This window comes from Echinops telfairi, unplaced genomic scaffold (genome assembly GCF_000313985.2).
Source record: "Echinops telfairi isolate 266 unplaced genomic scaffold, ASM31398v2 ScPeMD7_7424;HRSCAF=8462, whole genome shotgun sequence".
Classification (NCBI taxonomy): domain Eukaryota; kingdom Metazoa; phylum Chordata; class Mammalia; order Afrosoricida; family Tenrecidae; genus Echinops; species Echinops telfairi.
This window is the reverse complement of record NW_022111324.1, coordinates 77,466,791-77,478,811: the sequence shown is the minus strand read 5'-3', so window position 1 is coordinate 77,478,811 and position 12,021 is coordinate 77,466,791. Positions and strand designations below refer to the sequence as shown.

Here is a 12,021-nt window from a genome sequence, read left to right as displayed (position 1 = left end):
CTCAGCAGCTGGTGTGGAGGAAAATGGAAACAATGAGAATGCGTGGAGCAGGGACTTCTGGAAGTCCCGCACAATGGCCCGGAGCTGTAGTGGGGGTTCTGGCAGGTGGAGAGGCCTGAAGCCTGGGATCGTTCTGTGGACTCCAGCTTGTCCCACCTTCCTTCAGTCCGCCCCTCGTCACACGGCCATCGGGGAGAACCTGGCCGTTTTCTGCTTCGGTCTCCAGCAGGGCTGTTCACAGCTTTGCTTTCTACCCTGACTGCACACTGTTACTCCAGTATTGTTTGCCACTGCCCATGCCCGATTGCGGCCTCTTCAGCTGACTTCTCGCAGGGCCACTTGCTTGTCCTGGGGTACAACCGTAGGTCCTTCCTTACGAGCTGCAGGGTCTCTGACACCTCAGCGTCCACACTTTGCTGCTCCTGTTTGTACTGTCGACAGTAGAACTTCCTTCTCTCGATCCTGGTAGTGCATTACAGGCAAGCATGAAATGTAAAATATTTATTTAAAGAAAAAGAAAACCTCTCAATTGGTAAGTGATTACCTCTCTGTAGCTTTATAGTTTGTGACATTTCTCGACCTTGCTAGTTCTTTCCTTAGATCCAGGCAAGATCTAGTCATCTGGTTAAGGGTTTTAAGCAAACGCAACTTTAAACCCAAGAAAAACTGTATTACTGTTGGTCAGACTCAAACTGTTTTATTTCCTTAAGTATATGACCCACAAGGATGTGAAATAACTACAAGACACTGTTTTTGTACACTGTACATCCTTAGTATTTTTACACGTATATGAGAGGGATGCACATTATTTTCCTTCGTACAGACAGCTGAAATAAAGCACTATGTCAATCTGCTACTTCTCTGTTTATTGTTGTTGGACGTGGTCTGTAAGCTCAGGAAAAGAAAAGTTTTGAATAGCCCCACCTGGCAATAACCTACCCTCTGTAAAATGTGATAGGAACACGCGTACATTCCTTGTGGTCTAAAACACACCGGGTGGTTTCCTTCCTTCCCTGTGGTGGCACCGGTGCAGCGAGACCAGCCGTGGCAGAGGCTGCTTCCAGACAGATCGACGGCGCTAGGAAGGGCAGAGGCAGGTTTGCTGACACCCTAATAAGCCTCACAGCAAGTGGTTTGGGGACTAGAATTCTTGGGGAGTATAGCTGGCTCATCCGCTGACACCTTCCTGATAGTGCACTGCTCTGCACCCTTCTTTCCCCAGAGCACATGTAAAACTTCTGGCAAATGCACAGACTTGGACATGGGGAGGAGAGGTAGCTTGAGTGAACTACAATCTCACTGACCTGGAATCCCTTTGGAAGGGGCCTTTTTCTGTTTTACCTCAGAGACCAGTGTAACCTACTATTTTAGACACTTGGCTTCACTCCTTGACTAAGGCAGACGGAGGAATGGCTTCTGGGACCAGAGTCCTCCAGGGGTGTCGTGCGTGCCCACACGCCTGCGGGGCTGCCAGGGCTGAGGGCACTCTTCGCACGGTCTTTTCTCAGAACCACTCGGGTGGACAGTTCCAGGCGGCTAAATTACAGTGACCTCCATAATTCTTTAAAGGTGCTATTTTTAAAAGATTGTGTGATTTATTCACGGTGTTCCTAAAGCAGATTTAGGGACAATTATCGTATCTTATGTGGCAGTCTCTCTGTCTAGCACATTTGATGAAGTACAGAACTTCTGAATTGGACGCTTTCCCACGCTCCAGCGACTCAGGGGCTCTGTGTTCGTCGTGCCACCGCCTCCCAAGGCGCCCGAGCCATGTGGGTTTGAGAGGGGACACTGAGCTCACGCAACGTCAGATCCGTGTCAGAAAAGTACTACCAGTGATGATGATGATGATGGCGGGGAAAACCGCCAGCAGTGAATGACATGTCCCAACAGTGGTCCTGCCGTTAGCATTTTATTATCATTCTCAAAGACAACACGACATTTTCGGGGTCCCATTTTTATTACTTCAAAGCATTTGCAGGCTTACCTATGTACAGTAGAAATACTATTTTAAGCTAAAGTATTGATCTTTGTACAGAAATTCAATATACTGTTAGGTTAAACTTTCTGATTTCTTAATGTACATATTTTTAGGCTCTTCTCAAATACTGCATATTGAAGAAGAAAACTGATACCACAAGGCCAATGATGCTTTCTGTTTTCCCTACTCTTCTTTCGAGAATGGAGCAGAGGATGTCTAGTGCTCCCGGTGTCTCTTTACTGCGCATGTCCAGGGAGGATCGTAAAGAACACCAGAATCGTATGGGTCGTGGCAAAGTTGAAGGGAGATCCCCAGTTCAAGCATAAAAAGCAGTCTGTGATTCCCATCCAAAGATCGAGTGGGACTCGGCCAGTAAGTTGCGTATGGCCCACCCAGAGGGCTAGACAGTTTGCAGCTAATGCAAACAAAAGTGCCTGGGACCCTTTGGGTGGTGGGACTATGCCAGTAAGGGGTGTGGGACGCTAACAAGGGGTTAGTGTTGCCATCCGCTAGGCTTAAAGAGGAGATGCGGAAAGGGGGTGTGTGCATGGAGCCGTAACACAGAAGACAGCACGAGCCGTGTGCAATGGCAGAGAACTGTGGTGGGGCTTGCTGACCATGAAGCAGGCTTGTAACACTTGCCTGAGAGGACCCTGAGCTGGTCCAGCAGCAGAGGGAGATAAGCTGTCCTGCTCAAGAACTGTGTCCCAGGTTGTTCCTCTTAATTCAGAGCCATTTCCTGAGCCCAAGCTGTACTGGTACGTCCCTAAGAACCCACTTACAAAGTACGGGACAAGTTCTGTGAGACGGTGCAGCAAATGGAGGAAGACTGGAGAAAGACGCTGGGGGTGGGTGAGGCCCTGGGCGCGAGAGGCGGGACTGACCGCCCAGGTGTGGAGAAGGGGGCACTGCAACACCTAGACCATCTGCCTCATGCGGTCCAGATTTCTGCAGATCCTTTTATAAGAGAAATTATTCATCTAGACAAACAAGGTTGCTATGTGCTTCAGTACACCTGGGCCTAATTAAACTATGTGCCTTTTTGTTGTGTTCTGTTCATCACTACAAGGTAAAAAAGAAGACATTATAATTCAAGTCTTTAAAAAATGTATTTATTGGAATTCATATGTGTAACAGCATATAAATGAGCAGGTTTTAAATGTATAATTACCTGCAGAATTTTTGAAAACATGCACAGGGAGGTAGCTGTCCTCATTGAATAGCAAGCTTCTGCTCCAGCCTTTCTGTCCATAGTTCAGGCGGCCCTCGGAGACCACAGGGCGCCTGTGCCACCGTGGTGTGAGGCGGCACGGCACTAGACGGCATGGTGAGGGGCGGCGTGTTAAAGGAGATGACTGTAAATATCTCTGTAAATCACTGGTTTCACTCTGTTTCATCCAGCTCAGCAGTCAGATTGTGGCATGCTGGGCAACTGGGAAAAAAAAAAAAAAAAGATAATAAAGAATGAGTTTAAATATATCCCGTTCTTCAGAGTGACGTGTCTTCTCATTTACAGACCTGTACCCCTCTTGTGAGAACAGGTTTTGGAGAAAACATTTCTGTTGCTAAAAACTGGACACATGGAAGCAACTGTATACAATTCTTGAGCCTTATCTTGACCACAGATCAAGCTAAGCCTTTGCCACCTATTCATATGATGTTCATAATTTTGTTTCAGTGGTTTAAATCTGCAAACAACTTTCAGGCACTTGTAGGCCTTTTGATAAGGACAGTCTGGTTTTAGGATATGGCCAGCCGGCTGTCTCCTCTCTGTCTAGCATTGGAGAGGCTCCTGTGGGCCCGGCTCTCGTTACTGGACATTGTTGCAGCCACACAGCAGGGAAGGCAGCACAAAAACAGGGTGTGGGCCTGGGGCTTCGAGGAGAGCCCTGGTGAGGCCATGGAAGCGGCAAACAATTGGGTGTAGCATATATAAAAGGCATTTTAATGCAAAAACCTGTTTGCTGGAAGAGGGAATTTGGTGTTCATCGTCTTAGTTATGTTCCAAAACTAGCTTATAAAAATTGGGCTGTGGGGAGGGATGATCTTTATTTAGGGAAGCAGTCAACTCTACTACTGACCTCTGCTTAGGGGCCTATGCAGACTGGTTTTGACATGACCCAAGTTGGACCAGCAGCCATGAGAACTAGTTCTGTTTCACCAAACAGTCGCTGAGTGCCTTCAAAGGCCCCGTGGGAGGGGAGGAGGCAACTCAAGTGATCTTGACCCCAAACCTTCTACCTGAGCGCCCACACGAGGCTGCTGTTGTCAGGACCCTTCCTCACCAGCCACGGGATGTCCACCCTGCCCGGTACTCCTACCCTGTGGCCCTTTATCCCCGGGGGAACAGCCAGTCCAGAGAGGGCCAACAACTCAATTTTACCATCAAACACAGGCTCCCCCCAGAGCTGATAGTGGCCACTCCATCTCAGCTGACCCTGCCCTGGGACAGTTGGCAGCGGTGCAGTATCTGGTGCTCTAGAGAGCCAGTCAGTCTGTCCCACCTGACAAACCCAAGGGTCTTTTGGATACAGCTAGGTTAAGTATAAACACAACATTGAAAAGAAACATTTAAACTTTGGGCAGACATCCTCACGCCCAGACACAGTACAGTTCTGAAGACCCGAAGTACGAAGGGGCTTCAAAACTCGGGAAAATTCCATGATCTTTTTTCAGTTCCATTTCCCAACAGACTCTGAAGCCCCCTCATAGAAGTAGTTTGGGGGATGTGGTGTGTGTGTGTGTGTGTGTGTGTGTGTACATTTCCTATAGTGAGCCTTCATCACGCCCCTGGGCTGCAGGGCTCCCCAGTCATCATCCAGTCCATTCCCTGCCGGCTCCTGGGCGCTGCTGCAGCCAGGCCCCCCCTGGGCATCACGGGGGAGCGACAGCCCTAGGGCCCTCCACGGGAATGCGCGGGCCAACCCAGGAAATTCTCCCTGCACCCAGGCAGCGTTTGCGCGCTCTCCCTCGGGTTCCCAGGCATTCACCCTTGCTGTGGGGGGTGCTGGTTCCCCTCCAGGGCCTGCCCTTCCCCTGGCCGGTGAGTAAGCCTTCAGTCACTACGTGACAGAACAAGTTGCCCAGGTATGTCACTGTTTTCTAAAGTAGTGTCTCCCTCCGCTTGCTGAGTCTCTTGTAAGGACCATGCTCCTGCCGTCCCCTCTGGTCATACGGCCTGCCCAGAGATGATGGACTTGCGGGTCACTACCAACATCTGGCAGCTCAGAAGGGATCTGCCGTTCCGTCTTAGGGATGTGCCCGATGCTCCAGACACACTCAGCGGGCTCCCTTGCTCAACAGGAGTGACGAGGACGTGCAGGCCCCTACAGCCAGTTGAACTGCACGGTGCGTGCTTGGCCCCATCCCTCCATCCTTCCGCGTGTCCCCCGGGCTCTGGCCGTGGCCCCCTTGGGAGTGGCCGCATCTGCAGTTGTCTGGTGTTCTCAGATCACAACGAGACTGGTGGGCGCCCTGGCAGCTGCTCTGCTGCAGTACTGTCCACAGACGAGACAAGCTCTGCCCATCGGCAAGCCACTGTTGCTGACCCATTTCTTTGTTCTCATTTAATTCCGAACAGGGCCAGGGCTACCCCTCCCCAAACTTGGACTTTTGTGTCTAATTTATTTCTAAACTTTGACTTTAAATTCGGAGTTTAAAAAATGAGTTGCTCTGGTGACCTGAATTGGTTCCCCAGGCAACGGCGCTGGGGGCTGAGCCTTTTCTTCTGCTTTGTTCCCCAACCGGGCTGAAAGGCACGGCCCCACCCCTGCCGCCCCACCCCTGCGAGCTTGCAGCCTCAGGCCTGGCCCTTGCTTTCTCTGCTTGGTGCAGCTCCATGGGGCCACTTAGCAGCTCCTCCGAATGCACTATCTCCCCTCCCTCCTTGCTTTCTCAGACAAAGTAACCCAGTGTCAACGAGGGGCTTCATCCAATGACAACCCTACTATGTGTGGAGAGTTGCCCCATCCGGTTCGCAAGGCTGTGAATTTTTCGAAGCAGTCCGCCAGGCCTTTCTTTGAAGGACCTCTGGGTGGATTTCAACGACCAACCTGTCAGGTGGTCATCGAGCACTTAGCTGGCTGTGCTACTCAGGGACATAGTCAGGGGCCCGTCTTGCTCGCTGCCTTGCTCAGGGGCACATGTGCCAGGTTTTCCAAGTGGTCTTGTCCCTTGTTCCTCCAGCAATAAATAGCTCCTTGTAACTAGAACATACAGAGGCCCTCCCCAAGCCTCCCTCCATGTGGGGCACTCCCAAGTCTTGCCCTGAGGTGACCGAGCCACGGTATCTTCTCTCTCAGGCTGCCGCCTCCATGGTGGGCGCCAGGGCCACTGACCTGCACCAACCTGCCACCCTCCTTACCAAGGGCAGGCTCCAGACCAGGGGTCCTCAAACTTTCTAAACAGGGGGCCAGTTCACTGTCCCTCAGACCCGTTGGAGGGCCGCACTATAGTTTAAAAAAAAAACTATGAACAAATTCCTATGCACACTGCACATATCTTATTTTGAAGTAAAAAAACAAACGGGGCAAAAACACCCAGCGGGCTGGATAAATATCCTCGGCGGGCCGCATGTGGCCCCCAGACCTTAGTTTGAGGATGCCTGCTCCAGTCCATACTGCGCTTTGTGCCTCCCGCCGCCCCCCCCCCCAGGATACTTGTCCCATCATCCAACCTCTATCAGAGCCTGTGGCCTATGGAATTTCTCTAGAAGAAATTTGCTTCCCTATCCAACTGTATTCACCTCATTGCAGTGGGCCATATTTTTCTAACTATTCAAGAAAGATCTTATTCATCTACAACAGCCTTACAGTCATCTTGGTACCGATCATGTTCGCTTCATGATCCTGGGCTCGGGCTAAATTGGGGGAGAAGAGGGGGTGCCTTTCCATAAAAAGATTGCCTGGTTCTAGTATCAATTTGTTGACTTTGCAGAAACTGCGATATGGAAGCTGCAGACTACACCTGGATTGGTAGCGAGCTGAGTTTTATATTCAGGCAACCTGACCTCCGGGTCTGGACTGCTAACGCGTGCTCTGACCAGACATGAAAGTGTGTCTAAGCTGCCACGCTTGCCGTCTGCGGAATTAAGCAGGCGTCAAACCTGGAGAAGCAAGCCAAGTGGGTACTACTAGGGGTCACTGCTCTGTTCCACTCGGAAGTCACCAACCAATCCTCCTATGGGCCTGTGTAAATGTGGCCTTCACTGCGGACAGTTCCGTGAGGAGGCAGACTTCCCACGCAGGCCCTGGGCCCCAGCTGGTGGGCTGCTCAGGGCGTAGTGCGGCCTCTCTCCCGCCCAGCACCAGGGACAGACAGACACGCCTGCAGAGCGCCCTGCCCACCCTGACTCAGGGTAGCCTTTGCGGCTTTCTGGGAACCTGGCTATTGCCAGCTGCAAAGCGGGACAGGAGTTCATGGCAAGGTCACCCACTCCCACCAGCAATTCATTCTTCCCTCTAACAGCCAGACGGGCCGCTGACAATGGCAGGTCTGCGCAGAGTTCAAAGCCAGGGTCGCTGGGCCCGGGGCCTGGCTGGGCTGCCATGGGCTCCTTGTGAGCGCACCACCCTTGAAGCAGGGGGATGGGAAGGCAGGCCCGGGGAGGAGGCGTCCTTGCAGGCAAGAAGTGGGAGAAGGAGGCCTCTTGGTAAAACAGCATTTCAACAGGCAGGGGGCTCTCCCCTGAGCAGGCGGCAGCCTCGCCACCTCAGAAGGCAAGGCAAGCCGGCCCGGGGCCTGCGGTTTGCGCCCTTCTCCTCTCCCGGAGCGCCCCCAGCCTCGGGTTCCTTCCACAACTCGTGGGAACCCAACTTTGTCATCCTCCAGCCTGCTAGAGTCACGAGAGCGTCCTCGGCACATGGGCAGGTGTCTGTGTTTTAGATGGATCATGTTACCATGGCAAATAGGGTTTAAGAATTCCCAAAGGACAGACAGTGTCACCAACAGCAGAGAGGGGAGCCTCTGGCTGCCTTGTGTTTGAAAGTGTTAAAAAATAAAGACAACATTGACATTTGGGGTTGTAATGTGACGGAATTACAGTCTTTTAAAGGCAAGAACCACTTATCTACAGTACATGTAATATTCAGTGTTTTGTTCACTTGTCTAATTGGATTAAAATATTTAGCTCCCTTTAAAATCCTGATTGTGAATTTATATAGCAAAATGTAATGTCTGCCTTGGGAAGCAATAAGTGGAGCAAATGTACCTTTAGCATTGTGGGATTCAATGTATTTTCTTTCACGATTCTTATTCTGAAGTTATTCACTCTTGGACAAGATGAACTGTTAAAGAGCAAGTTTGGCTGGAGTGAAACCCTGTGTGCTTTTCAAGATTACGCACAGAGCCCTCAGCTGAAAACAAAAACAACAACAAGTGCAGCCGAGTGCTGCGGGAGGTGGCACGAGGCAGTCCCTCTGAGGGTCAGGTAGAAATGCAGTTCCAGGGGTCTTGTGTCATTCTGTAGAAGCTCACAGGCAGCAGGGAGTTAATGACATTTCAGCTGCATATGTTCAAGTGTATTTAAAAAATATGCAAGTCACTTTGGTTGACAGTGTCTTATACACAGTTTTGAAAGAATCAGGGCAAACTTTAACAGAGTCAGTTTTTATTTGAAAAATATTTTCTGGGAATGTATCAGTGTTTATTTTTGAGACTGACAATTCGGGTGAAAATCAGGATAAAAACAAAAAAACAACAATTTGGTTGAAATCAAATTGTTTGTTTTCATCTATTTAGAACTCTTTCCAAAAATTCTTGGTTCAAGAGGAGGCTTTTCAAAAAAATTTTTTTTTAATTCAGTATATTTGCTGTTCTATTCAAGCACCATCTGTCTTGCAGGTAGTTAACTTTGGGGAAACTCCCGAGTTGGCTGGGCCAAGAACCCAGGGCTCTGGGAAGGACCGCAGCAGAGGGCGCAAACTCCTGCACGTCCCAGCCAGCTTGGCCGCACGAGCACGCCCCTACAGGCCCTGAGCGCTCAGGGACCCCGCCCAGCCACCTTCCTGGGGCTGCCTCCTTCCTCCAGCTGCTCCGGCCGCCCAGCGGCCTTGCCGCCCTGGAGCGCCATCTGGCTCTCTGCTCCCAGTGCTTGTTTTCAGCTCTATTCTCTGAGTCTTTGGGAGTAATGAGATAATGTCGACAATCTTGAATATAATCACATATGGAGGCTGGATCCACGCACAAGTTTAAATCAAATTAGAAGGAAATTCACTGCCAAGAACACTTAAAAGTCCCAGGTCCAGCTGAGGAACCATTGCTAAGTCAACTGCAGACGGTTTCTGAACTGTAGGAGTCTCACACGGAGGGGCTGACAGGGGCTCACTCCCTGGCTGAACGTAGCCAACCGAGCCAGGCAGCCTGCTTCGCATGAGGGCCCTAGACGAGGGAAACCGTGGAAACCATGTTCATGACCAAATGCTCGTGTCCACAAATAGAGTCATCCGATGAGCAAGAGAACCCTCTCAGTGGCAGATCTCCTCGGCAATCCCCTCTCCCAGACGCCAGCCTCCCCCTTCGCTCCCCGCTTCTGCCAGAGGTTCAGACCTCCAGGCTCTGGGTCACAGCCCCTGACCCTCCTCCCAGCTGTCAGGCCTGGCCCAACCTCCACTGGGACCAAAGTTCCTCACCAGCCCCGCCCCACCCTCAGCCCCTCAGAAGAGGGGAGTGTCTCAAGCACAGCGGACAGCCCTCGCACAAAAGGCGGAGGGGAGACTGCCTGTCAGAAGACACCGGGACTGAATAGGGGCTGCAGGGGGGTGTGTTTGGGGCAGAGTTAAATTCCTATGTTAACATCTCTGTTTCTCCTCCGAGGACACGAATAGCCATTACATGCGGTCATGAAAGCTACTTTCTGGAAGTTTCTTTATCCACCAGAGTGAGGCAGAAGATTAAGGAAGCCATCATTGCCCGGCTATCACAAGCTATTGCATCTGGGGTCTTAAAGGCTTGAAACTAAACAAGCGGCCATCTAGCAGGGAAGCCACAAAGCCCACATGGAAGAAGCACACCAGCCGGTGTGATCATAAGGTGTTGAACGAGGTGTTGACGGGATCGGGTATCAGGCATTAAAGACCCAGAACAACCATTTCGATGTGAACGAGGGAGGTCAGAGGGATACCCAAAGCCCATCGGTAGACAACTGGGCATCCCCTCACAGAAGGGTCACACGGAAGGGTTGAGCCACTATCATGACCCCAGTTCTACCTTACAAATCCGGCTAGCCGGGAGCATGTACACTGGTACAGATAAGAGCTCGACACACAGAATCCAGGACAGATAAACCCCTCAGGACCAATAATGAGAGTAGCGATACCATGAGGGTAGGGGGAAGGTGGGAGGGAGAAGAGGGTGAAAGGGGGAACCGATCGCAATGATCGACGTACAACCCCACCTCACCGCCTCCAGGGGGACGAACAACAGAAACGTGGGTGAAGGGAGACAGAGGATGGTGTAAAATATAAATTATCCAAGACAATAATAATTTGTGAATTATGAAGGGATCATGAGGGAGTGGGGAGTGGGGAGGGAGGGGGAAAACGAGCAGCCGATATTAATGGCTAAAGTAGAAAGCAAATGTTTTGAGATTGATGAGGGCAACAAATATACATATGTGCTTGACACAATGGATGTATGTATGGATTGTGATAAGAATTGTACAAGCCCCCAATCAAAGATTTAAAATACATATATATAAATTATCTAGGATTCATGAGGGTGGGAGGGTGAGAGAGAGAAGGGGAAAAAGGAGCTGATACCAAGGGCTCAAGTAGCAAAGGTTTTGGAAATGATGATGGCAACATATGTACAAATATGCTTGATGCAATCGGTGTGTGGATTGTTATAAGAACTGTAAAGCCCCCAGTAAAATTTATTAAAATTAAAAAAAAATTAAATCCATTGTTTTTATTCAGTCCTAAGGTAAGACCAAACCAAAGCACAAGCCCTGAACTTGGTGGTTAATGGCCAAGCCCTGCCCATTGTCAGCCCACAGGCTGGTTCACCACCCAGCAGTGGTGCTGAAGGGCAAAGTGGGAATTCTCATGGCCAAAATTTCCACGGGGCCATACTTAGGACATGCCAGGCATGTCCTGCTCGTGTGTCGGAATTAAAGTAGAAACAATTTGGAATACTAAAGCCGCCCGGCAGGTGAGGCTAGGCCCCAACAGAGGCAGCCCTGGAAGCGGAAAGCGCGGGCTGTGGGGGTGGGTGTTCAGCAGGGAGCGCTGCCTGCAGGCCTGGCCCCGCCTCCCATTTGAACATGAGTGCTTGCTGCAGAAAACCAGCATGTTCTCGACCAAATTTCTTTTGTCATCTTCATATTAAACTAACTCCAAATGTACTATTTGGATCTGAAGGTCCCTTGAGAGAGGAGCCAGATGGGCCAGTATCAGATAGCACAGGATGGTCACATCGCTTCTGGTGCTTCAGGCGAGGGAAGAAAGACTTGCTAGCTTTTCTTCAGACATTTTTTTCATGCATTTTGTGAAAATGTCCCCATTCATTTGGCAATCATCAGATTTTTCAAGCCCTGGAGAAGGTTTCTCAGTATTGATGGCCCGTGTGCTGTGTTGTGCGGTGGGCAGACGGGGAGGTAAATGGAAACCCCACACTGAACGAGGGGAGGCCGCCGTGTGCTCAGGGTGTGGTGGACGGACGGCGGAGTGGGCCTTTGTCCATGCGTCCATGCGCTGGGCTTCCCTGCGGCCCCTTAGAAGAGAGGGGAGGGCCACCAGCCTAGCAGCACTTCAGCTGAAGGGGCGCAGGAGGCCTGCCCAGCACCGGCACCCACCGCAGAGTGACGCTCTTTTAACACCACCAGTGTCCCTTGGAGTTAGGCTGGGAGGACCCTGTAGACTTCCCACTGTGCTGGTGTGGGAAACAGAGGCTTAGAAGGGCGTAAGGATCTCACCACCATGATAGCCCGGCATCACGCCCTGCCCCTCCGGGGTTCTCAAACACGGGTGTCCTCCAGCAGTTTTGGAGGAGTTAGTTAAAATTGGAGGCTGTCTAGGTGTGTGTGAGGAAGAGCCATTCTCAAG

At 50.9% G+C, this 12,021-nt stretch overlaps 2 protein-coding genes across 3 annotated transcripts in view; one reads left to right on the top strand and one right to left on the bottom strand.

Annotated features, from left to right (window-relative positions):
* Positions 1–12,021, top strand: part of AKT3 (AKT serine/threonine kinase 3) — a 322,148-nt gene that overhangs the window by 308,706 nt on the left and 1,421 nt on the right. The window contains exon 13 of one of the 2 annotated variants that reach the window (XM_045298105.1): positions 2,095–3,437. The exons of the other annotated variant lie outside the window; for it this stretch is intronic. Coding sequence (XP_045154040.1) covers positions 2,095–2,132 — 38 coding nt within the window. The 3' untranslated portion in view covers positions 2,133–3,437. Of the gene's footprint in view, positions 1–2,094; positions 3,438–12,021 lie in introns of those variants that run through there. 2 annotated transcript variants of the gene reach the window in all.
* SDCCAG8 (SHH signaling and ciliogenesis regulator SDCCAG8) overlaps positions 3,072–12,021 on the bottom strand; it is a 282,359-nt gene continuing 273,409 nt past the window's right edge. Inside the window, exon 18 of the mRNA XM_013003961.3 lies at positions 3,072–3,413. Within this exon, the coding sequence (XP_012859415.3) occupies positions 3,384–3,413 (30 nt within the window). The 3' untranslated portion in view covers positions 3,072–3,383. The remainder of the gene's footprint in view (positions 3,414–12,021) is intronic.